We start from the raw sequence: 21,943 nt of genomic DNA on the forward strand, positions 1-21,943 counted from the left end.
TGTGATACTTATGACTGGTTTTGTGGTCCAGAGTCACAAATGTGTATATTAACATATAAATGCATAGACAGACAGTAGTGTCTGGTGCATCTAAAAATATGCTTAAAGATACATTAAAAAGATATGCAGGGTAACGCAGCAGGTTTGACTACTGCACTTGACTTAGCGTGTTTCAGTTTGATACATTCATCACAGTTTCTCAGAACACATTACGTTCCAGTTCGAAAACATCCCAGAAAACACATAAGGGCATGTGACATGGAAAAGAAAAGTCTTACGTAACAGCCCTGCAAAGCTAAGCTTGCTGTCTGAGAGGGGAAACAGAGTCACATTATGAAACATAGATGTCCTCAAGCATAACCTTGGAGACCAAAGAAGCTCCTCTGCACTTTACTAGACAAACAAATCAGTTCAGTTCAGTTAATAAAAGAATCATTCTAACTGCCTTGTGAACTGAATCAACTGATTCATTTCTAAAGATCTGACTCAGTAGCTGAGATTACATTCACAAATCAAGACACTGCTAAATCTTACATGAACCTGTCAGAAGGAATTAGGGCAGATGTAAAGATTTTTAGACATATGGTTTGCATTGAGTCCTCAAAAATAAATTTTTGTGCATTATAAAATAAATAAATAAATAAATAAAAATACGGGTCTTAATATATTGGAGTAAGTGATGACAGAGTTTTCATTTTGGGTGAACTGCTCTTTCAACACTCAAACAATTACCAATTCAGCAATTTAAAATGAACTTGAAGACCAAAAACCATAAGGGTCCATTTCTTTTTACATTTTTGAGATTTATACATATTCTGAACGCTGAATAAATACACTTTCCATTGGCATATGGTTTGTTAGGATAGGACAATCGGACCAATCTGAGGGTGCAAAAAAATCTAAACATTGTGAAAGTCGCCTTTAAATTTGCCCAAATTAAGTTCTTAGCAGTGCATACTACTAATCAAACATTATTAATAATTTTGACTCATACAATGCATTTTTGATTATTGCAACAAATATACCCATGCTACTTATGACTGGTTTTGTGGTGCAGGGTCACATATGAACAGGAATGTGTTTTGTGAAAGCAAACAGGGTGAATTTTGATTTCACATGGCTTTTATTTATCATAACTGTGGTATTGCAGCAAAAGCAGAAAGGATTTGGTCTCAAAATCCTTTACATCTTACCTTGTGCACACTCTTAGGGTTCTCCAGCCATGCGTAGTACATTTCCTCCACATAGTTGGAGCTCGTCCCATTGAGAAAAGGCTCAGCGGCGACAGGGGCCGCATAGCACCGAAAGGGCTGAAACGTCCTTAGGGCCCCGGGTGCAGCCACTGTCCTCTGTTGAGAGAAACTCAGAGCATTCTGAGAGGCTGTGAGCGGCCGTAGCCAAACAGCGCAAGTCCTTAAGCGATGCATTGCAGTCTATAAACCAGCTCCACCGCCTCTCCAAACCAACCACGAGAAATACAGCTCCGCGCAGCACTGAATTCAACAGATCCTGGATGAGTTTCTTTATTAAAGGTGCTTGTCCTCCTACTTCTCCTCTTGAGTTCTATTCAATTGATGTCCCAGGAAACAGAAAGAAACATCAGATGAAGCATGTCAGTAAATCAAACAAATAAAAGGACACGCTTAGGAATGAATGGCATGTTTTTATGCCTGTCCTACAGGTCTGTTTTGCTCAGAAGTCATGCAGAGACACTTCCAGCTGTGCTGTCCTTTACTTTAAGAAAAAGACTGATTATTAACAAACAAGCTTTTTAACCCTGAAGCTGGGATGTCGGCAATAAGCAGTTCAAACATTGTATAAACACGACACTTGTAACCTTACTCAGCTTGCATCAGGGCTGCTGAACCTGTAATATGTGTACAGTAATCACTGGATACCAAAACCTTGTCGAGCATGACACATTACATTAAAATTTTCAGCAGTGGGTAGAAAAGTCAGCTTGGCATGAAGTACATAAGTGTTTCTTATAGTACTTAATTGGTGTTGTTTTTGATGGCTACACCTTAGGTGTATAGAAAATGGACATTCCTATCCAACAGGCGCAAAAGCAAAAGGTCGACTAGTAAGTTAAAATACGAGTTTAATCTCTTGGCAGCAGTGAAGGTCTCATGAGTAACGGACCACACCGGCTAGCTTCAGCTAACACGAGCTAATAACAAAACTCTTCATAAAACCACCAAACGTCCGTTTAAACTGCTCGTACCTCAGTGGACGAGAATAAAATACCACATTATACAGGTCTAGCAACAAATACGCTATTAAATGTGTCTAAACACAGAGTTTTCTCCTCAGTGCCGGTTAAGGTTGCTGACAGATGCAGAAGTGACGCGCTAACGCCTCACTGACAGAATCATTAAAACATTTAAAGCGATGTGAAAACAGGTAAAAACGATTCAGATACTTACTCTCAAAGCAGGTGATTCTGTATCGTGCCGTGTAATTTCATAAAACACAAAAAATAGAGATAAAGAGTGAGGTATCAGGAGCTGGATGCGTCTCGTAGTGGCGCGTAATCAGATAAATGAGTCGCCGGTTCCTAGGCAGCGCGAGAACGCGCACGCGTGACGTCAGATGCAAACACGAGGAGTTCAGTTTTTCAGTAACTTTTTTTATAGGTAAAAGAAACAACACAGTATCTAAGTTGTTTTATTTGGGAAATACCATATATATGAATAATTCGGCTCTTTGAACCAAAACCAAAATTACATTTTACAAATAATTTGCATAAACTAAAAACACGCCACAAATAATTTTTGATCATTCGTATTCCCATTTTACATAATCACTGTATATTGTTACCACAACGGTACTCCAGAAAAGGTTTTGTGCATCTTCTACTGCAATTTTCTTTCTTAAAAGAAACACAACGTGACCCTGGCCTGGACCACAAACCAGTCATTTGGGTCAATTTTATGCAATTGAGAATTATACTTCACCCGAAAGCTGAATAAATAAGCTTTCTATTGATGTATGGTTTGTTAGGATAGGACAAGACACAGGTTGAGATTTGAAAATCTGGAATCTGAGGGTGCAAAAAAAAATCTAAATACTGAGAAAATCGCCTTTAAAGTTGTCCAAATGAAGTTCTTAGCAATGCACTAATCAAAAATTAAGTTTTGATATATTTATGGTAGAAAATTTACGAAATATCTTCATGGAACATGATCTTTACTTAACATCCTAATGATTATTAGCATAAAAGTTAATTATTTTGACCCATACAATGTATTTTTTAGCTATAGCTACAAATCAAGACTGGTTTTGTGTTTCAGGGTCACAAATAAAGATAAATCACAGATCAATATTTCAATTTCTAGAATACTTCAGGAAAAGTAATAGATCAGGACAGATTTTTGACTATTGAAAAGCAAAAAACATGTTTTTTAAGACAGATAGGGAAGTCTTGTATGCACAACAGTGCATGCTTTAACAAGAACAACCATAACTTTTTCTTATAATCTGAAATGATGTGCATGTAAACAGCCATTGCTGATCTGTGTCATCTGGCCAGAGTACTGGACAACCTGTGCAAACAACTGTGTACTATGTGTTTACACCACGGTTTCCGCTGAACGCAAACCGTTTTCTGTGACTCAGCACTCAAAAGTACACACAGTTGTGAAATAAATTCACATGCTGTTTTTTCATATCTTATCAGCTTTCAGAGGCAGCTGGTCATTCAGATAAAGTGCTGTACATTTGTTAGCAAGACCTCCATGTCAGCAGAACAGCATTTGGTTTAGTATACAGTAGATATAAAAACAAACCACGTGAGTTTTGACAGTCTTTTTTATTGATAATACTGATAACATCTTAATACATTTCCTATAGCACACAGAGAGAAAAAGAGGGAGAGCACATTGGAAGAACAGATATGAATATTAATGAGCAGAATCAAGGAGAAACAAAGATTTTATAATCATCCTAACTGAATAAAATCCACATCATCCCGTTGCAGGATTTGAGATTATATACAAAAAAAAAACAAAAACAAAAAACAACAACCTCTGCAAAGTTGGAAGGCTGATCTTTAGAGAAATGTGAAGCCGTTAGATTTTAAGCAAAAGATTACAAAAGACATCGGGAGAAATTCTGAAAACTACAAATAGCAATTGGCTTGATGTTGTAAGAGCAGCAATGCGTCACCACTAGAGAAACACAACACTGATTCACTCTTTCACATGTGTAACACACTCAAACACACACCAGCTTCCCATTAGTGGCCTGATTAGATTATATCACTCAAATGTTTCAATTTACAGGCCATTGTGTTTGAAAAAGAGTTGATAACAGATTAAACACTCTTTCGGTGGATAATTCAGTGTATATACATCTAAAAAAAACAATTAGGTTTCATGAACACAAGTTGTTAGTGCATTAAGATTGTGTTTCTGTTTTCAAGCAGAAAAGTGAGTGAATTCTTAGAGACCTTGTTATTTTATGCAACTAGAACACTGTGGTAAAGAGCGCCCCCTAAAGGATCAAACAGCATTTGAGCGAAGCACAATGAAGGTCGTGATTAAATGACACTCAACACAGACAATTCGAGGTCCCTTTGTAGACTTGCAGCCAAAGCACGATCCATTCCGTAATAAAACACATGCATAATGTGACCCACGCTGATAAACACATTATTTCACATTTTCTATGGGTGCAACCAACACTGCTCAAACAACAACAAACGCCTTTACAAAAGCATGCCGTACAATCAGAATAGTTGTTTTACCATGATCATCATCATCATCATCATCATTTTTAGACAAAAATAGTTATATTCACTTACAAAGCTCAGAAAATAGATAGAATCACCAGCATTCAGTATAAAATAAACAGAATGAAACCGAAAAAGTCACCAAAATGTATTATTGTGAAGTTGACGTTCATGCAAATAGTTTCCACTTATAAGTTAACACTATGCAGCGGTAGCTTTACAAGATATCTATTTGTTGAGCGGTTTTATTTTCAATTATCGTCTGCGATACTACACACACATATAAGAAAGAAATAACAACACCACCGGTTTGTCGACTGCTGTTCGCAGCGGATGTTGTATTCGTCACCATCTACAGAGTTTAAAACTCATTAAAGTGAACTACAAAAATAAAACTCACATTTCAGAGTAAAATTTAAGGAATTGTTCAGCTAAAAATGAAATTTGGTTGAAAACGGTTTCCCCTTTAGGCCATCGCAGATGCAACAGATTTGGAGAGATGTAGCATTTCGTCACTTGCTCACCTATCTATTGCAGTGAATGGGTGCCGAAAGAATTAAAAGTCCAAACAGCTGATAAAAACATCACATCAATCCACAAGTAATCCACACCACTCCAGTCCATCAGTTAACACCTTGCGAAGCAAAAACCTGTATTATTGTAAGAAACAAACCCATCATTAAGAAGTTTTTAATTTCAAACTGTTGTATCCGGCTAAAATATGAGTCAATAATCCACAATAATGCTTCAACCAGTGAAAAAGCCAACTGTTGTCCTCTCAATGACTGTTTCACTGGAGAAAGCGCTTTTGTAGTCTTGATGGATTACTTTTGGATTATTGTGACGTTTTTATCAGCTGTTTGGATTCTCATTCTGACGGCACCCATTCACTGCAGATCCATTGGTGAGCAAGTGTAAGGCTCAATTTCTCCAAATCTGTTCTGATGAAGAAACAAACTCATCTGCATTTTGAATAGCCTGACTGTAAATAGATTTTCACTGGATTTTAAATATTTTTTTGGATGAACTATTCCTTCAAAAGCAACATAAAACACTACGAGTAGCCTCAACAAAGCTCATGTGACTTCAGGCTTCAGGGACGTCAAAAAACGAACAGTACCAGTTGTCAGGAAGCCCCCTAGTCAATCCAGTTCTGCTAGACAGAAAGACGACACTAACAAAAACATCCTTACAAATCCGCCGAAAACTCTTGCTCTGTGCATTATGGCTTTCAACACTTTAATATAGTGACTATGCTTTCACATTCAGGATATCAGTGCCTTTGTATTGTTAAACCACACACGTACACGCGCACGCACTCACACACTTCAAAACGAAAACTAGAACGATACCGCCTTAATTACACCACATAAATTATATATAAAAAATCCTGCGTGTACACAACCAAAAGAAAAACGAAGAATGATAGCTGTAGGTGCCTGAGTCGAGGTGAACCACAACGTTCCTGTGAGAAAGTTCAAATTCACAGGTTTCTGATCACCGTGGGATCCAGAATGGCTATTTAAAACTTATATACTTGGCCAGCGAACTGCAGTAAACTTCCTGGTGCTTTACAATAAAGGCCCTTAAAGGAGTAGTTCATGTTCAGAACAAAAATATTTACAGATAATTTCCTCACCCCCTTGTCATCCAAGATGTTCATGTCTTTCTTTTTTCAGTCGTCAAGAAATTGTGTTTTTTGAGGAAAACATTTCAGGATTTTTCTCCATGTAGTGGACTTCTTTGGTGCCTACGAGTTTGAACTTCCAAAATGCAGTTTAAATGCAGCTTTAAAGGGCTCTAAACAATCCCAAACAAGGTAGAAGGGTCTTACCTAGCAACAAAATCAGCTATTTTTCCCCCCAAAATTGACAATTTATATACTTTTTAACTTCAAACCTGTGTATTCCAGTTTAAGATAGCTAGGGTTATGTCAGAAAACTCCCATTTCATTTTCTCTTCCAACTTCAAAATCATCCTGCATTGCTACAGAAGAACCGACCCAGTGTTTGCAAAGTGAACACGCAAAGATCATCAAATGGCCTTTACAAAAAAAGTCAAACAGCGATGTAGGGTGGTTTTGAAGTTGAAGAAGAAAATGAGATGGTAGTTTTTCAACATACCCTAACTGTCCCCTAACACGCAGAGCTAGACAAGACGAGCATTTGAAGTTAAAAAGGATATAAATTGCTTTTTTAATTGTTTTGCTAGATAAAACCCTTTTCTTCACTTGAGAATTATTGTGATGTTTTTATCAGTTGTTTGGACTCTCGCACCCATTTACTGCAGAGGATCCATTGGTGAGCAACTGATCCAAATGAATCCAAATCTGTTCTGATGAACAAACTCATCTACATCTTGAACAGCCTGAGGTAGAGTAGATTACAACAAGTAGCCTCAACAAAAGTCATGTGACTTCAGGTAGCGGCCCCCATTCAGTAGGAGAGAAACCTTTTGACGGAAGTCAAAAAACAATCAGTACCAGTTGTCAGGAAGCCCCCTAGTCGATCGAGTTCTGCTAGACAGAAAGACGACACTAACAAAAACATCCTTCGTTTCCCTAGATAAACCCCTTTTCTTTGGCTGCCATTGTTTAGAGCGCTTTGAAACTGCATTTAAAACTGCATTTTGGAAGTTAAAACTCACGAAGTCCACTATATGGAGAGAAATCCTGAAATGTTTTCTTCAAAAAACATAATTTTCTTCAAACTGAAGAAAGAAAGACATGAACATCTTGGATGACAAAGGGAATAAGTAAATTATCTGTGCATTGTTGTTCTGGAGGTGAACTACTTCTTTAAAACATGCTGTACTCTTTTGAAACATCCTACTAGATCCTTCAAAAATAAAAAGACATTCCTAGTCTTACACAGCACCAAAACTTATAAAACCAGTTCAGCATTGATTGTCAATACGAAGGACACATCAGCTGCTGGTCACCACGGGCTAATACATGAGATCATGCTCTGATTTCGAGACAAACAGCTCCTTTAGAAGGAATTCAACTTGGCAACCTGCAGATATATAAACACGAGGCGAATCGCGATGTGATGATTCAGCTGCCTCCAAGAGATCTGATCGGTGACCTGATAATTCAAACACTGAAAATTCTCGCCGACATATTCGAATCTTAAAACCACGTATGTGCAGCTGCTTTTTTGTTTTTAACAGCGAGCCGTGAACTTGAACATATACAGCGCTGCCGAAACAGACTTTAGATTACTTGAACACCAAAAAAATTCCATGCTTAAAAAAAAAAAAAAAAAGTGTTTTAAAACAAAACAGTAATTTATCCATCAAATATACAATCTCAAGAACAACAGCAATACTTAGAATCCTGACGGAAGTGATAATCATATATAATCAATAGTAACAATAACAATAAATACAATAATAAGATCTTTATTAAAACATGATCTACTGTATTTGGGAGTACCTGGGCACAGGGGGCATAAGGCCAATGAAGACGAGCGCAAGGGACCGTGGATAAGAAGGCAATCGTGCGGGTTATTATAACTTTAGATGGGAACCTGGAGTCTATGATCGCTCTCGATGATTAATATATGCGTCGGTGGCAGGTCTTGGCATAAAGACGATCGGTCGGTAGCGTGCTGGGTCGAGTCGGAGGTGAGGGTTGGTTCTGGACGCTGTGTTGAGAGCAGCCCAGCAGGTAGAGAGATAGCTGTTGGTTTGCATGCAGGGGAGGACGGCTGTGTCCAGCGTTGGAAGGCAGGAGGGTTCGGAGCACTCCGACGCTGGACCTCTTCTGCCATCTTATCAGTCCTCCCTGTCCTTCACCTCCATAAAGGACGCTCGCATCTAATGTATCTGTTTCAGGGCCGCTCTGGAATGCATAAACATAGAAAATAGTTTTTTATCAGCTCATACTGAGGAGAATGTTCTAAGAATATATACAAAGTATACATACACTGCTGTTCAAAAGTTTGGGAACAGTACGACTTGTAATTTTTTATTAAAGAAGTCTCTAATGCTCATCACGGCTACTTTTATTTGATCGAAAATACAGTAAAAAATATTGCAAAACATTATTACTTCGATTTTTTAATATACATTAAAACATAATTTATTCCTGTCCGCTTTGCATTCATTTTCAGCCTTATTACTCCAGTCTTCAGTGTCACATAATTCTCCAGAAAGAATCAAAAGAAAGAAAGAAGTCACAAAGATAAATATTAATGTAACAATATAAAATACAGTTTAAAAATCTGGGGTCAGTAAATTTTTTATTCTTTCTTTTATAAAAATTTTTTATTAATACTTTAATTCAGCAAGGATGTGTTAAATATATATACGAAGTGATTTTAAAGACTTACATTGCTAATTTCATTTTGAATAAATGCTGTTCTTTTTAACTTTTTATCCATCAAAGCATTCTGAAAAAATAATCACAGCTTCCGAAAAAATATTAAGCAGCATCCATTTCCAACATTGATTGTACTATTAATAAATCACTGCATTAAAATTATTTCTGAAGGATCATGTGACACTGAAGACTGGAGTAATGATGCTGAATTATATTTGTAAGTGTAATAAAACAGAAAACAATTATTTTAAATTGTAATAAGATTTCACTTTTTTCTGCATTTTGACCAAAGAAATGCAGCTTGGATAAGCCTAAGAGAAAAAAAAACATTAAAATTTTGCTGATCCCAAACTTTTGAATGACAGTGTACATACTTTGAAAAATGTAAATAAAAATAACTACATTAGAAAATAAAAATATAAATAAAAACAAAATAGTGTTTAAAATGTCATTTCTTATGTTTTTATTAATGTTTTATATTAATAAATATTATATAATTCATTCATCATAATTCAACTTTTTAATTCATATAAACTACATAAAACAAGGAATTATTTCCCATTCACTGGCCATTGACCACAAAACAAAATCACGGTCAATCTCAAAAACGGCTCGTTTGTCGTAATTATGATTTTAGATATAAGTTTTTCTCGTTTACAGTAAAAAAAAAAAGCCCAGGTTGCATTTTGGCAATAGTTATCCTTTAAATTAGTTTTTAATTTTGATTTTCTGTTTTTATTTTAATTTGACCTTTTTATGTCTACATAATTGTATTTTTTAATAGCATTTTTGGTGGAAAATGAGAAATGTTGCCTTGACAACAAACTGAAATAAAATAAGTTTATTTCAGTTAATGCGTATGCTATTTCAGGTAACTAAAATGTTTTTTATGGTCTTAGTTTCTGTTAACTATAATAACCCTGCTTATGCTTACCAAGGTTGCTTTTGTTTGATAAAAAAAAATACAGCAAAAACAGTAATATTATGAAATATCATTACAAATTGAAAGAAATTATTTATATCTGAATATATTTAATTTTTTCTAAAAAAAAGTCAAATTAACTATATCTTAAGTATAATTAAATAACAATGAGCATAAGAAGTTTTAAAAAAGAAAGATTAAAAAATAATATTACTGTTCTTAAACTTTTGAGCAGTATTATAATTTTATACAAATAATTCCTTGTTTTGTAGTTTATATGAATTCAAAATAAATAATTATAATAAACTCATGAATTCATCTTCAAGTCTCCATATATTTTAGTCTTTAGATCTGTCCAGAAAATGTATTTTGACACAAACCAAAACAATCAAACTCTATTGTGAAATAGATTTGAATCCACACCGAAAGCTCTAGTGTAAAAACAAAAGTAAAACGTGTACAAAGTGTACAAATCCAAAGCACCACCTTCACTGGAGAGGGGCCGCCGGCGCACCGGAGCAGTGGAAATGAACATTCTGCCATTTGGAGTCCCGGCGGTGCCACACGCGGGTCTCCTCCGACTGGCTGCTGCGCGGCCGGCCCTGCCCATCCACAAACTGGGTGAGGCGGATGTAGGCGATGCAGGCAGCGTCTTCTCCAATCAGGTGCACATGAGGGTTCAGGATGGTGGTGTGGATGGGCTTGCTGTTCTTTGAAAGCACTGCGGAGAGACACACACATGGAGCTACAGACATTTCCTGTGATTTATAATACACATAAATTATTTAATACAGTAGTTCTCAAACTTTTTATTCCAAGTACCACTTTAGAAAGTATCTGGCTCTCCAAGTACCACCATAATGACCAGCATTAAAATACAGTAGCAAAGTAGGTCTAACTATTCAACTACAGCTCTGCACAGTTAAAAAACAAGGTAGTTTTATTCCTTAATAAGAATATTTATTGTTGTCAGCCACTTTATCACTGTAAATACACAGTTTGAACATTAACACTGCATAGTGGTTACTTAAATAATGATTAAATTAAAATGTGTTGTACCTAAAAGTTATATATATATATATATATAAAATAAAAAATCACAAAACACAAATGTATTGTGTTTTAACATTAATTTATCTTTAATTTTGTGATTCCTCCATCATACCACACTTTGAGAACCACTGACTTAAAGGGGTCCTATTATGCTCTTTTACAAAGTCTTTATTTTGTTTTGGGGGTGCACTGGAACATGCTCTCATGCATACTTTCACGCATAATTTACATTATTACATTAGCTTTCTCCCCAGGCTGGCACGAATGGCTCGATTAGTTCTGGGTTTGATGAAGGTCCGCCTTCCGAAAAATGAAATGTGTTGTGATTGGTTAGCAGTTCCACTGCGTTGCAATTGGCGAACAGCTTAGATGGCGTTTCAGTCCTGCCACGCCCCTTCTCTAAACAGCAAGTTCATGTACAACTGCGCAGGCTAGATTAAAGTGATTCTTTAAATATGGATATTTGTCTTACAAAAACACATCAGATCGCTAAAGGAGGCTTTTACTGACCTCTCCGGAGCCATGTAAGGCACTTTTTATTATGGATCGACTTGTTTTGGATTGATGGAGAGAAACACTTGCCCATCAGTCTATGCCATACTAAAGCTTGGGAGTGCCAGGATTATTTTTAATATAACTCTGATTGCATTCGTCTGAAAGAAGGAAGTCATATAGACTTAGGATGCATGGAGGGTGAGTAAATAATACGCTACAGTAGTGTTGGTCCTATCGTCAGCCTGGGAAATCGCAGATACATGATATTATCATTATTGTGCTAATTCATTTAATTTACATGCCCAAAACCAGTTCCAGCATAAGGCTAGTGAAGCTATCCACACTGTATGATAAATAAATCTCTTACCACACACTGCACAGTTTGCGGACACTTTAGTCAATGCTTGCGTTTATACGAGCCACCCTGTGGCTCGCTGAAGCATCCCAGAAGCGGCTGTCCATGCTACATCACTAAAGTTAAGCAAATCCACCTTGTCCCTCCCCACCCGCCAAAGAATCGAATTTCCGTAGGCGGGATTTATTTGAATGATATTCTAATGGACCGTGTTGTGACATCATAGCACCCGGAAAACAAACACTGTAGTCCAAAGGAGCCGTTCGTTGTAGTGCTTGAAAAAGGATTTTTTAAAAACTAAACATCTGCCTTTGGAGTGGACTTTGAGATTTGTAACTTTGTAGATGTTTTTATGCCCAAAATTCAAAAAGTGAAAAAGCATAAAAGGACCCCTTTAAATAAAAACTGTACGGTACATGTAAATATAACAAAAACTATATATATATATATATATATATATATATATATATATATATATATATATATATATATAAAACAGTTCTCAAAGAAGTCTTTCTGTTTGAACACACTTACAGTTCTCAAAGTAGAATCTGTGGAAGTCCATTCCCTCAACCAGGTTCCCCAAAGCCTCGGGTTCAAAGGAGGTCAGTCCAGGGTCACAGATTTTCCTGTTGCAATGATCCCATTGTGTATTGTTATTAAGGTAGGTACTATAAACATGGAAAGTTTTACTAAACTATTGCTCCACCAAATGAGTAAAACTGACTGTGGAAAAAGGTAAAAATAAACCTGGATGTGGATGTGACCATAAACATTCATAACATTTATAAATGGCCACGCACATTCTTACAGAAAAAAATAAGGTGCTTAGCATTCTTGTATTTGTACGACATAGTATGTTTTTGGGGCCGAAGTGGTTTGTGTTTGCAAGCAAGCATAAAGTAACGTACGCATAGGCATCAAAGTCTCCATTATTGATGGCTTCTATCAGCTGCTCCGTGATTTTGATGATTTCCTGTTTGCGTGCTATTAGAGAAAACACAGACACAAATAAAAACACACATTCATACAGTCTCATCTTACTTTCACCATTTTTTACACTCAAAAATATGATTATTGTAAAAAAACAACAAAAAATGTATTACTTGTTTCATCATATATTGGAATATTTTAAAACATTACATAAAAAGATGTATGCGAATTAAATTAAATGCGACTTTTGTCTTTTAGTTACTTAAAACAGACCAAATAACACTACAATTCAAAATAACTGTTTTCCATTGTAATACATTTTAAAATGAATTTTATTTCTGTGATTAAAGCTGAATTTTCAGCATCATTACTTTAGTCTTCTGTGCCACATGAACCTTCAGAAATCATTCTAATATGCTGATTTGCAAATAATCTTTCGCAACATTATAAATACATTCACTGCCACTTTCTATTAATTTAATGCATCCTAACTGAATAAAATCATTAATTTCTTTAAAAAGCTTACTGATCCCAAACTTTTTAACAGTAGCATATGTCCCGCCCCAACTTCCTGTCTTAACAGGAAATACATCAGCTCAGGAGAAAATTGTGATTTCATGAATTCTTTAAAACTGCAGACTGACAGAACCAAAGAAAATAGTTTCTCTCTGTTGTACATGACAGGAATCAACCTTAACCGAGACTGAACGCTCTGAGGTACAGGCAAAGGTCAGAAAGGTCACATCCTCCTGACCCCAGACCTGAGAGGCTGAGAGAGGTGGACTCACCTAGTTTCTCAGTCATGATCTTCAGTCTAGACCTTCATCCATTCCTCCTCAATACTCTGACTAAACTCTCTCTCCTGATGAAGTTTGTTTGCTCACACATGCACAAACTCTCAAAAACACGCCGTCTTCATCTAATCGACATTTCCACCACTTTCCTCCTCCTCTACTTCTGTCTTCTTCTGTCTTTTCCTCTTTAACCGCATGGAGCTAGTTGAGCTATTCCTGGATCTTTAGATACGGCTTACTTCTCGTTTCCTCGCGCTCTCTCTCTCCCTCCCTTCACAGCTTCCTGCTCCACTTTAGAGGAGCTTAGTGGCCTCAACATGTCCTTCGGTTTCTCCTTGTCAATCTGACACTGCAAGCCTGATCTAAAGTCTCTGACTGTGGCTTCAGCTTTGATAAACGCTCCACTTCTATCAAGCGGATACTTATGGAAGTGCATCACAGTTCTATCACAAACCAGACTCAGTATATGTCACATCAGATTCTTAAATGCTGTGTTTTTTATCAGGGAAAACTGCTCCCTGCTACTTCCGAATGTCATATGTTGGTTTTGGGGTTGATGGGAATTCAGCTGCAGACTGTTAAGTCCTTGATTAACTCATGGGGAAGTTCTAGTTTATTCTTCCCTTAGCATTAAAAAGAAGTTTGGAAAAAAAAAAAGGAAATACCCAAGCAGCTGTTAGCGAACATCCTGGGAACAGTATTTAGATGAACATTTAAATGTGAACCAGAGAAGATTTCCACGTTAAAGAAGGCAGAGCCACAAAGCCACACCTACCTATTTTTAAATCGCAATGGTAGTTAGAAACGGTTTACCCGCCAGAGCAAGAAACAAACTGCGTTTTGCCCTGATTTAGGTCGAAATGACGCCACACCAGTTTGTTCTGCAATTTTGTTTGATGTACAGTTGAGGCCAAAAGTTTACATACACCTTGTAGAATCTGCAAAATGTTAATTCTTTTTTCCAAAATAGGAAGGATCATACTAAATGGCATGCATGTTATTTTTTATTTAGTACTGACCTGAATAAGATCATATAAGTTCACATAAAAGACCTTTACATAGAGTTCACAAGAGAAAATAATTCAAAATTTTACATACAATCGATTCTTAATACTGTGTTGTTACCTGAATGATCCACAGCTGTGTTTTTTTTTTGTTTGTTTAGTGATATTTTTCCATGAGTCCCTTGTTTGTCCTGAACAGGTAAACTGCCTGCTGTTCTTCAGAAAAATCCTTCAGGTCCCACAAATTCTTTGGTTTTTCAGAATTTTTGTGTATTTGAACACTTTCCAACAATGACTGTATGATTTTGAGATCCATCTTTTCACACTGAGGAAAACTGAGGGACTCATTTACAACTATTACAGAAGGTTCAAACACCCACTGATGCTCCAGAAGAAGAAAAAAAAAAAAAAAAAAAAAATGATGCATTAAGAGCCAGGGGGTGAAAACTTTTGAGAACAGAATGAAGGTGTGTAGATTTTTCTTATTTTGCCTAAATATATATATATATATATATATATATATATATAATAATATTTTTCATTTAGTACTGCCCTTCAGAAGATACTTACATGTTTCCCAGAAGACAAAATAAGCTAAATTTACCCTGATCTTATGAAGCATCAGTGACCGTTTAAACCTTCTGTAATAGTTGCATATGAGTCCCTCAGTTGTCCTTAATGTGAATATCTCAAAATCATATTAATAATTATACAGTCATTGTTGGAAAGAGTTTAAATACACAAAAATTCTGAAAAACCAAAGAATTTTTCTGAAGAACAGTGGGCAGTTTAACTGTTCAGGACAAACAAGGGACTCATGAACAACTATCACTAAACAAACAAACAAACAAAAAAACAGCTGTGGATCATTACAGTATTAAGAATCAAGTGTATGTAAACTTTTGAATGGGGTCCTTTTATAAATTCTAAAACTATAAAATATAAACTATTATTTTCTCTTGTGGACTATATGTAAACATATTTATGTGAAATGTCTTCTTCAGGTCAGTAGTACTAAATAAAAAATAGCATGCATTTTATATATTCCCTCTTATTTTGGTAAAATAATTTACATTTTGCAGATTCTGAAAGGTCTGTGTACATGTTTGACCTCAACTGTATATCAGGGCCTTTGAAGTCTTTAAAGTGCAATGTGGACTTGACCTTATGCTAAAAGCACATACACTATATACTCACTCTGTACAGACACAGAGGGTGGTGGGGGTGGGGGAGAGGAGGTTTGGGGAGGGGGGGCAGAGGATCGAGAGGAAGGCGACTCCGTCTGAGGTTGCGGGACAGGTGTGCGGCCCACACTGCTCACCAGATCTGTGAACCGGGCTGGGCGGATTGGGAAAGAGTGGAATGCATTAACCCACCATGAGAGACAGAAATGGACAACATGTGAAGAGATGAAAAGGCAGCAACATCAGACAAATATCAAGATGCATGAGATGTGTCTTGACCGAATAGGATATGCATCAAGGGTCCACGGTCAACAATGGGCCAACAGATGGTACATGAACAGGGTCCAACATTAAAAGTGCATGCTTTCCCTGTTAAACACCTACGGTAATACTGTACATCACACACATGCACATTATAATCTTATCAGTGGCCTAGAAAAAGCAGTTTTAATAGACTTAGAGTATGTTGGCTCATGGGGGCTGACATATTAAAATCATACATATGACTAACTGAATACTACTCACTAAAACTGCAAAAATTGCAATCCAAATTGCAAAGCAAGCACTGTCACTAACAGCTTAATAATTTAAATATTATTAAAATTATTAAAATTACTTTTGTTTTTTATAACTTATTGAATTTAAAACTAATAATACTATGATTTATTACTAAGCTAAATCAATTATTAAGATAAATTATGCTACATTATTTATTAGTTTAATGTAATAAATTAAAATAGATTATGACAATTAAATATTACATTTTTAGAAATAATAATTAATTACAAAGTAATCACTTTGACAAAAGCATATTTTTATATTTGATCATCTATTTTATATTATTACAAATATCAAAATTAATAATTAAGTTAATTAAAATATATTAATACTATTACTGCTTAATTTTAAATATGAAAATATTATAAAAATGAAGATGTAAAATATAAAAAATATATATATAATGCAATTATGTAATTTAAGGTAATTTAATTCATTTAAAAAGAAATCATTAAATTGACAAAATATAATATTATTATTAATTACTAAAATAATAATTTAATTCAAATTGATCAATAATATGTGACCCTGGACCACAAAACCAGTCAGAAGTAGCTTTGGTATATTTGTAACAATAGCCAACAATACATTGTGTGGGTCAAAATTATAGAAAAAAAATCATTAGGGTAGGATATTAAGTTCATGTTTCATGAAAACATTTTGTAAATTTTCTACCATAAATTTATCAAAACCTAATTTTTGATTAGTAATATGCATTGCTAAGAACTTAATTTAGACAACTTTAAAGGCGATTTTCTCAATATATTTTTTTTTTGCATCCTCAGATATCAGATTTTCAAATAGTTGACACTTTTTGAAAATCTCAAATGACCCCTTATGACTGGTTTTGTGGTCCAGGGTCACATATTCTTATTAAATTATGAAAAGAATAATTAATTATCAAAAGCTAATTATTTTAATGTTAAAAACAAAACTGTTCATGGACCCTGTGCATGAGCGTCTGTGCTTAGGTAAGCAGGGGGCGCTATACTCACTCGGCATGATGGGGGTCTGTGGAGGGGATTGTGTGGAGTGGGCAGCTGCTTCACTATCAGGCACGGCCGAGGGTCCCGAGCCCCTACGGGCGCAGCCCAGGATGTCGGTCAGCTTGGTGGCTGTTTACACACGAGGATGAGGGGGTAATGATGACCGATGGAAGGTGGGAGCAAGATGACAGTTGTGCCCAAACACATGCATCTCAAAGAATTGTGTGTGCATGCCATTACACTTGCTGTCTTAGAGGGGCAGCGCACGCAAAAACCGCGGGGAGTTGATCAGCAAGAGAAAAGTGGGTTGTTTTTAGATTAGCCTTTTAGCTTTTTTTCATCTCAGGAAGAGCAATACTCATAAGAAGTGGGTTATTTTTCAGGAATTTGAACGTTAGATGCCGTGCAAACCAGCAAACGAGTGCAGACCGGACTTACAGAAGATGGCGGGGGCGGAGCCCGGAGGTGATTGGCTGACTTCAGAGGGGGCTTTAACTGAACTGCTATCTAGACTTTTCCCTATTGAGTGGGAAAAGGTGGGAAGAGATTGGAAAGATGAGACTGAGAAAGGAGGACATGCAAAGATGGAACATGCCACACCGTTTAACCTATTATTGAGGCTGAGAAATTTACATGGAAGGGTGACAAATCGTCCCACCCACGTGTGTTGCTTTTGAACGCACAACGAACGGAGAAAAGTGCAAGGTGAACCTACATTTACTCGTGTGAATAAAACACACATTCGCAGAGCCTTAGCCCACTTCTCTCACATTTCCAGTGCTCCAACAGATAAAAATACACTGAAGGTGTCCTGAAATGCACATCCCAGGGTGGCAGAGAGCAGAATTAAGCCAACACTTCTTACAAACTCAGAGGAAGTCAAAAGGCCACAACAATGTCACAGACGCAAATTTGATTTCGGTACAATTAAATGCTTCAGATTTGTCATATATGGAGAGTTCAGGCTTCAGAAACTGATAGAGCAAAGTTTAAAGATGAGGCAATGTGTGCAGCTAATACTGACTTTAAAATTATATGGACAAATACATTTTAATTTATATAAATAAATGACCATTTAAAATAATAAAAGGTATTTTTTAATTAGTGGGTTTATATTATCCTTTTTTTTTTTGTTCAAAAAGCAGTTAGTCACGTGAGGCTGTGCAATACTGTGATTTTACCATGATTAGTGGTAGGTACAAGATGAAGCAGAGCAACTTCCATTACACGATATAGACAAAAGTTTGGTGTTGGGAGGATTTTTAATGTTTTTGAAAGCAGTCTCTTTTGTATGGTGACGCATTGCTGCCCCACAGTAATGTCATAATAACGAGATGGCATGTAATTTTAATGACATATTTTCTCATAATAAAGAGACATGTTATGTCGCTAAAAAGTCATCTTTTTCTTGTTAAAACGACATATTTCCTCATAATAACTTAATAAATAACAAAATGACTGATTAATTCTTATATTTATTAGAAAGCGGGGTTTCGAGGCCACCCACGCATGTAAAACAAATACTAAAGCAAACTTTTTTTTTTTACCCATGTGCAAAAAAACTACCTTAATTTCCGTTTCTTATACAAAACAAACAAAATGCCAACCCCCCCCAGAGGACCGCCGATGATGCCAGCCTTGAAACAACATTTCTCTACAAGTTTGATTGCAACACATAATTATTACTATTAATCGTCATCCTCTGTTTGATTACACCATTACTTATTTTAACATTTATACCATATGTACATCGACTTGACATACAGTAGTCACCACTAGTAAGCTACTAAATATATTGTAGTAGCCTACATTTTGTACAGCTGCTTTGCAACGATTTGTATCGTGAAAAGCGCCATACAAATAAACCTGAATTGAATTGAATAACAAAAATCAGACTGTTTTTTATTTTCTCGTTATTAGGAGAATATATATAGTTTTAACGAGAAAAATAATTTTAACTACATTTTATTGTAAAAATTAGTTATGACGTTTAAGCGGGAAAAAGATTTTAATTCAATTTTCTTGTAATTTCGAGATGCTTTGTCATTTTAGCGGGAAAAATATGCCATTTTAAATTTCATTTTCTTGTTATAACGAGATGTGTTGTTTTTACGAGAAAAAGGTGTTTTAACAACATCTTGTTAGTATGAGAAAATGTAGTTTCAACAAGAAAAATATGTAATTTTAACGACATATTCTCTTGTCATAACAAGATATGTTGTTTTAACTGGAAAAAGATGTCACTTTTTAAAGTCAGCTTCCAGTTACGTGAAAATGTAATTTTTACGTTAAAAAGATGTCATTTTAACATAACTTTCTTGTAATAACGAGATGTTATGTCGTTTTAACAAGACAAAGATGTAGTTTTAGGGACATATCTCGTTATTATGAGAAAATGACGTTTTAGCGAAAGAATATGTAATTTTTACAACATATTTTCTTGTAATAATGAGATGTCGTTTTAATGAGAAAAATATCATTTTAACAACATTTTCCTGTAACAAAAAGATATTATGTAATTTGTACATGAAAAATATGTAATTTTAACGACAGTTACAAGATGTTATGTCGTTTTAACGAGAAAAAGATGTTTTAAAGACATTTGATTATTATGAGAAAATGTTGTTTTAACAAGAAAAGGATGTCATTTTTACGGCATTTTCTTGTAAAAACAAGATGTTATGTCATTTTAACAAGAAAAACATTGTTTTAATGACATTTTATTATTACAAGAAAATGTTTTAACAAGAAAAAGACATAACATATCTCGTTTTAATGACAAAAAGATGTAATTTTTACTAAATATTTTCTTGTAATAACGAGATGTCGTTTTAATGAGAAATAGATGTAATTTTAACATTGTTAACATTGTTAATGTTAAAAACATTCTTTTAATGACATTTTATTATTATGAGAAATTGTTTTAACAAGAAAATGTAATTTTAACAACATATTTTCTTGTAATAACAAGATATGTTGTTTTAACTGGAAAAAGAAAACACTTTTTAACGTCAGCTTCCAGTTACGTGAAAATGTAATTTTTACGTTAAAAAGATGTCATTTTAACATAACTTTCTTGTAATAACGAGATGTTATGTCGTTTTAACAAGAAAAAGATGTAGTTTTAGGGACATATCTCGTTATTATGAGAAAATGACGTTTTAGCGAAAAAATATGTAATTTTAACAACATATTTTCTTGTAATAACGTCTTTTTAATGAGACAAATATCATTTTAACAACATTTCCCTGTAATAATAAGATATTATGTAATTTTTACGTGAAAAAGATGTCATTTTAACGACAGTTTCTTGTAATTACAAGATGTTATGTCGTTTTAACGAGAAAAAGATGTTTTAAAGACATTTGATTATTATGAGAAAATGTTGTTTTAACGAGAAAAGGATGTCATTTTTACGTCATTTTCTTGTAAAAACAAGATGTTATGACATTTTAACGAGAAAAATATGTTTTAATGACATTTTAATATTACAAGAAAATGTTTTAACAAGAAAAAGATAACTTATCTCGTTTTAATGACAAAAAGATGTAATTTTTACTAAATATTTTCTTGTAATAACGAGATGTCGTTTTAATGAGAAATAGATGTAATTTTAACATTGTTAATGTTAAAAACATTCTTTTAATGACATTTTATTATTATGACAAAATGTTTTAACAAGAAAATGTAATTTTAACAACATTTTCTTGTAATAACGAGATGTTGTGTTGTTTTAATGAGAAGACGTCATTTTAGCGACATCTCTTATGAGAAAAATGTCGTTTTAACGAGAAAAAGATGTTTTAACGACATTTGATTATTTTGAGAAAATGCTGTATTAATGAGAAAAAGATGTCCTTTTAACAACATTTTCTTGTAATAACAAGATGTTATGTCATTTTAATGAGAAAAAGATGCTGTTTTAACATCTTGTCATTACGAGAAAACAATGTTTTAACGAGAAAAATGTCATTTTAACAATTTTCTTGGAATAACAAGATGTTATGTCATTTTAACAAGAAAACGATGTAATTTTAAAGTCATTTTCTTGTAATAACAAGATGTTATGTCATTTAAATGAGAAAAATATGTTGTTTTAACAACTTGTTATTTTGAGAAAATTATGTTTTAATGAGAAAAATGTCATTTTTCTTCCAATAACAAGATTTTAACGAGAAAACTGTTTTAACGACATTTGAAAATGTTGTTCATTTTCTTGTAATAACAAGATATGTAATTTTAATGAGAAAAAAAATGTTTTAACGACATCTTATTACGAGAAAATATGTTGTTTCAAGAACATATCTCGTTGTTACGACATAAATTAGTTAAAAAATTATATATATGTGTGGCATCAATGCGTCACCATACTTATGCTCACTGAGGTAATCAAAAATACATTAAAGAACAGTTATATTGTGAAATATTACTACAAATTATAATAGTGTTTTTCAATTTTAATACATTTTAAAATGTACTTCATTCCTGTGATGTAAAGCTGAATTTTCAGCATCATTACTGCAGTCTTTAGTGTCACATGATCCTTTAGAAATCATTCTTATATGCTGACTTGCTGCTCAAAAACATTTATTATCAATGTTGA

The 21,943-nt window shown here is 34.6% G+C and overlaps 3 protein-coding genes across 3 annotated transcripts in view; all 3 read right to left on the reverse strand.

Moving 5' to 3' along the window:
- The window catches only part of ogdhb (oxoglutarate dehydrogenase b), a 26,620-nt gene extending 24,062 nt beyond the window's left edge, over positions 1 to 2,558 (reverse strand). Inside the window, exons 1-2 of the mRNA XM_073829148.1 lie at positions 2,427 to 2,558; positions 1,194 to 1,563 (exon numbers count right to left, since the gene is read on the reverse strand). Coding sequence (XP_073685249.1) covers positions 1,194 to 1,427 — 234 coding nt within the window. The 5' untranslated portion in view covers positions 1,428 to 1,563; positions 2,427 to 2,558. The remainder of the gene's footprint in view (positions 1 to 1,193; positions 1,564 to 2,426) is intronic.
- Positions 2,559 to 3,792: 1,234 nt separating this feature from the next.
- camk2b2 (calcium/calmodulin-dependent protein kinase (CaM kinase) II beta 2) overlaps positions 3,793 to 21,943 on the reverse strand; it is a 105,744-nt gene continuing 87,593 nt past the window's right edge. Inside the window, exons 14-17 of the mRNA XM_073830228.1 lie at positions 12,793 to 12,868; positions 12,416 to 12,510; positions 10,465 to 10,699; positions 3,793 to 8,576 (exon numbers count right to left, since the gene is read on the reverse strand). Coding sequence (XP_073686329.1) covers positions 10,467 to 10,699; positions 12,416 to 12,510; positions 12,793 to 12,868 — 404 coding nt within the window. The 3' untranslated portion in view covers positions 3,793 to 8,576; positions 10,465 to 10,466. The remainder of the gene's footprint in view (positions 8,577 to 10,464; positions 10,700 to 12,415; positions 12,511 to 12,792; positions 12,869 to 21,943) is intronic.
- Positions 13,844 to 18,564, reverse strand: LOC141299771 (uncharacterized). The gene is made up of 5 exons (XM_073830149.1): positions 18,522 to 18,564; positions 17,779 to 17,901; positions 17,350 to 17,469; positions 15,797 to 15,950; positions 13,844 to 14,051 (listed from the first exon to the last, which is right to left on the reverse strand). Exons 1-5 carry the CDS (start codon positions 18,562 to 18,564, stop codon positions 13,844 to 13,846), a joined length of 648 nt encoding a protein of 215 aa, XP_073686250.1.

Source organism: Garra rufa, chromosome 23 (genome assembly GCF_049309525.1).
Source record: "Garra rufa chromosome 23, GarRuf1.0, whole genome shotgun sequence".
In the NCBI taxonomy this organism is placed as follows: domain Eukaryota; kingdom Metazoa; phylum Chordata; class Actinopteri; order Cypriniformes; family Cyprinidae; genus Garra; species Garra rufa.

What these genes read in the sequence shown, in the direction of transcription:
- LOC141299771 (XM_073830149.1), bottom strand. Translation starts at nt 18,564, where the DNA reads ATGGAAGTTGCTCTGCTTCATCTTGTACCTACCACTAATCATG. An exon ending in CTCCGCCCCCGCCATCTTCT is followed by an intron (nt 17,470 to 17,778) that starts GTAAGTCCGGTC and finishes GTGTGTAAACAG; the next exon opens with CCACCAAGCTGACCGACATC. An exon ending in ACAGACCCCCATCATGCCGA is followed by an intron (nt 15,951 to 17,349) that starts GTGAGTATAGCG and finishes CAATCCGCCCAG; the next exon opens with CCCGGTTCACAGATCTGGTG.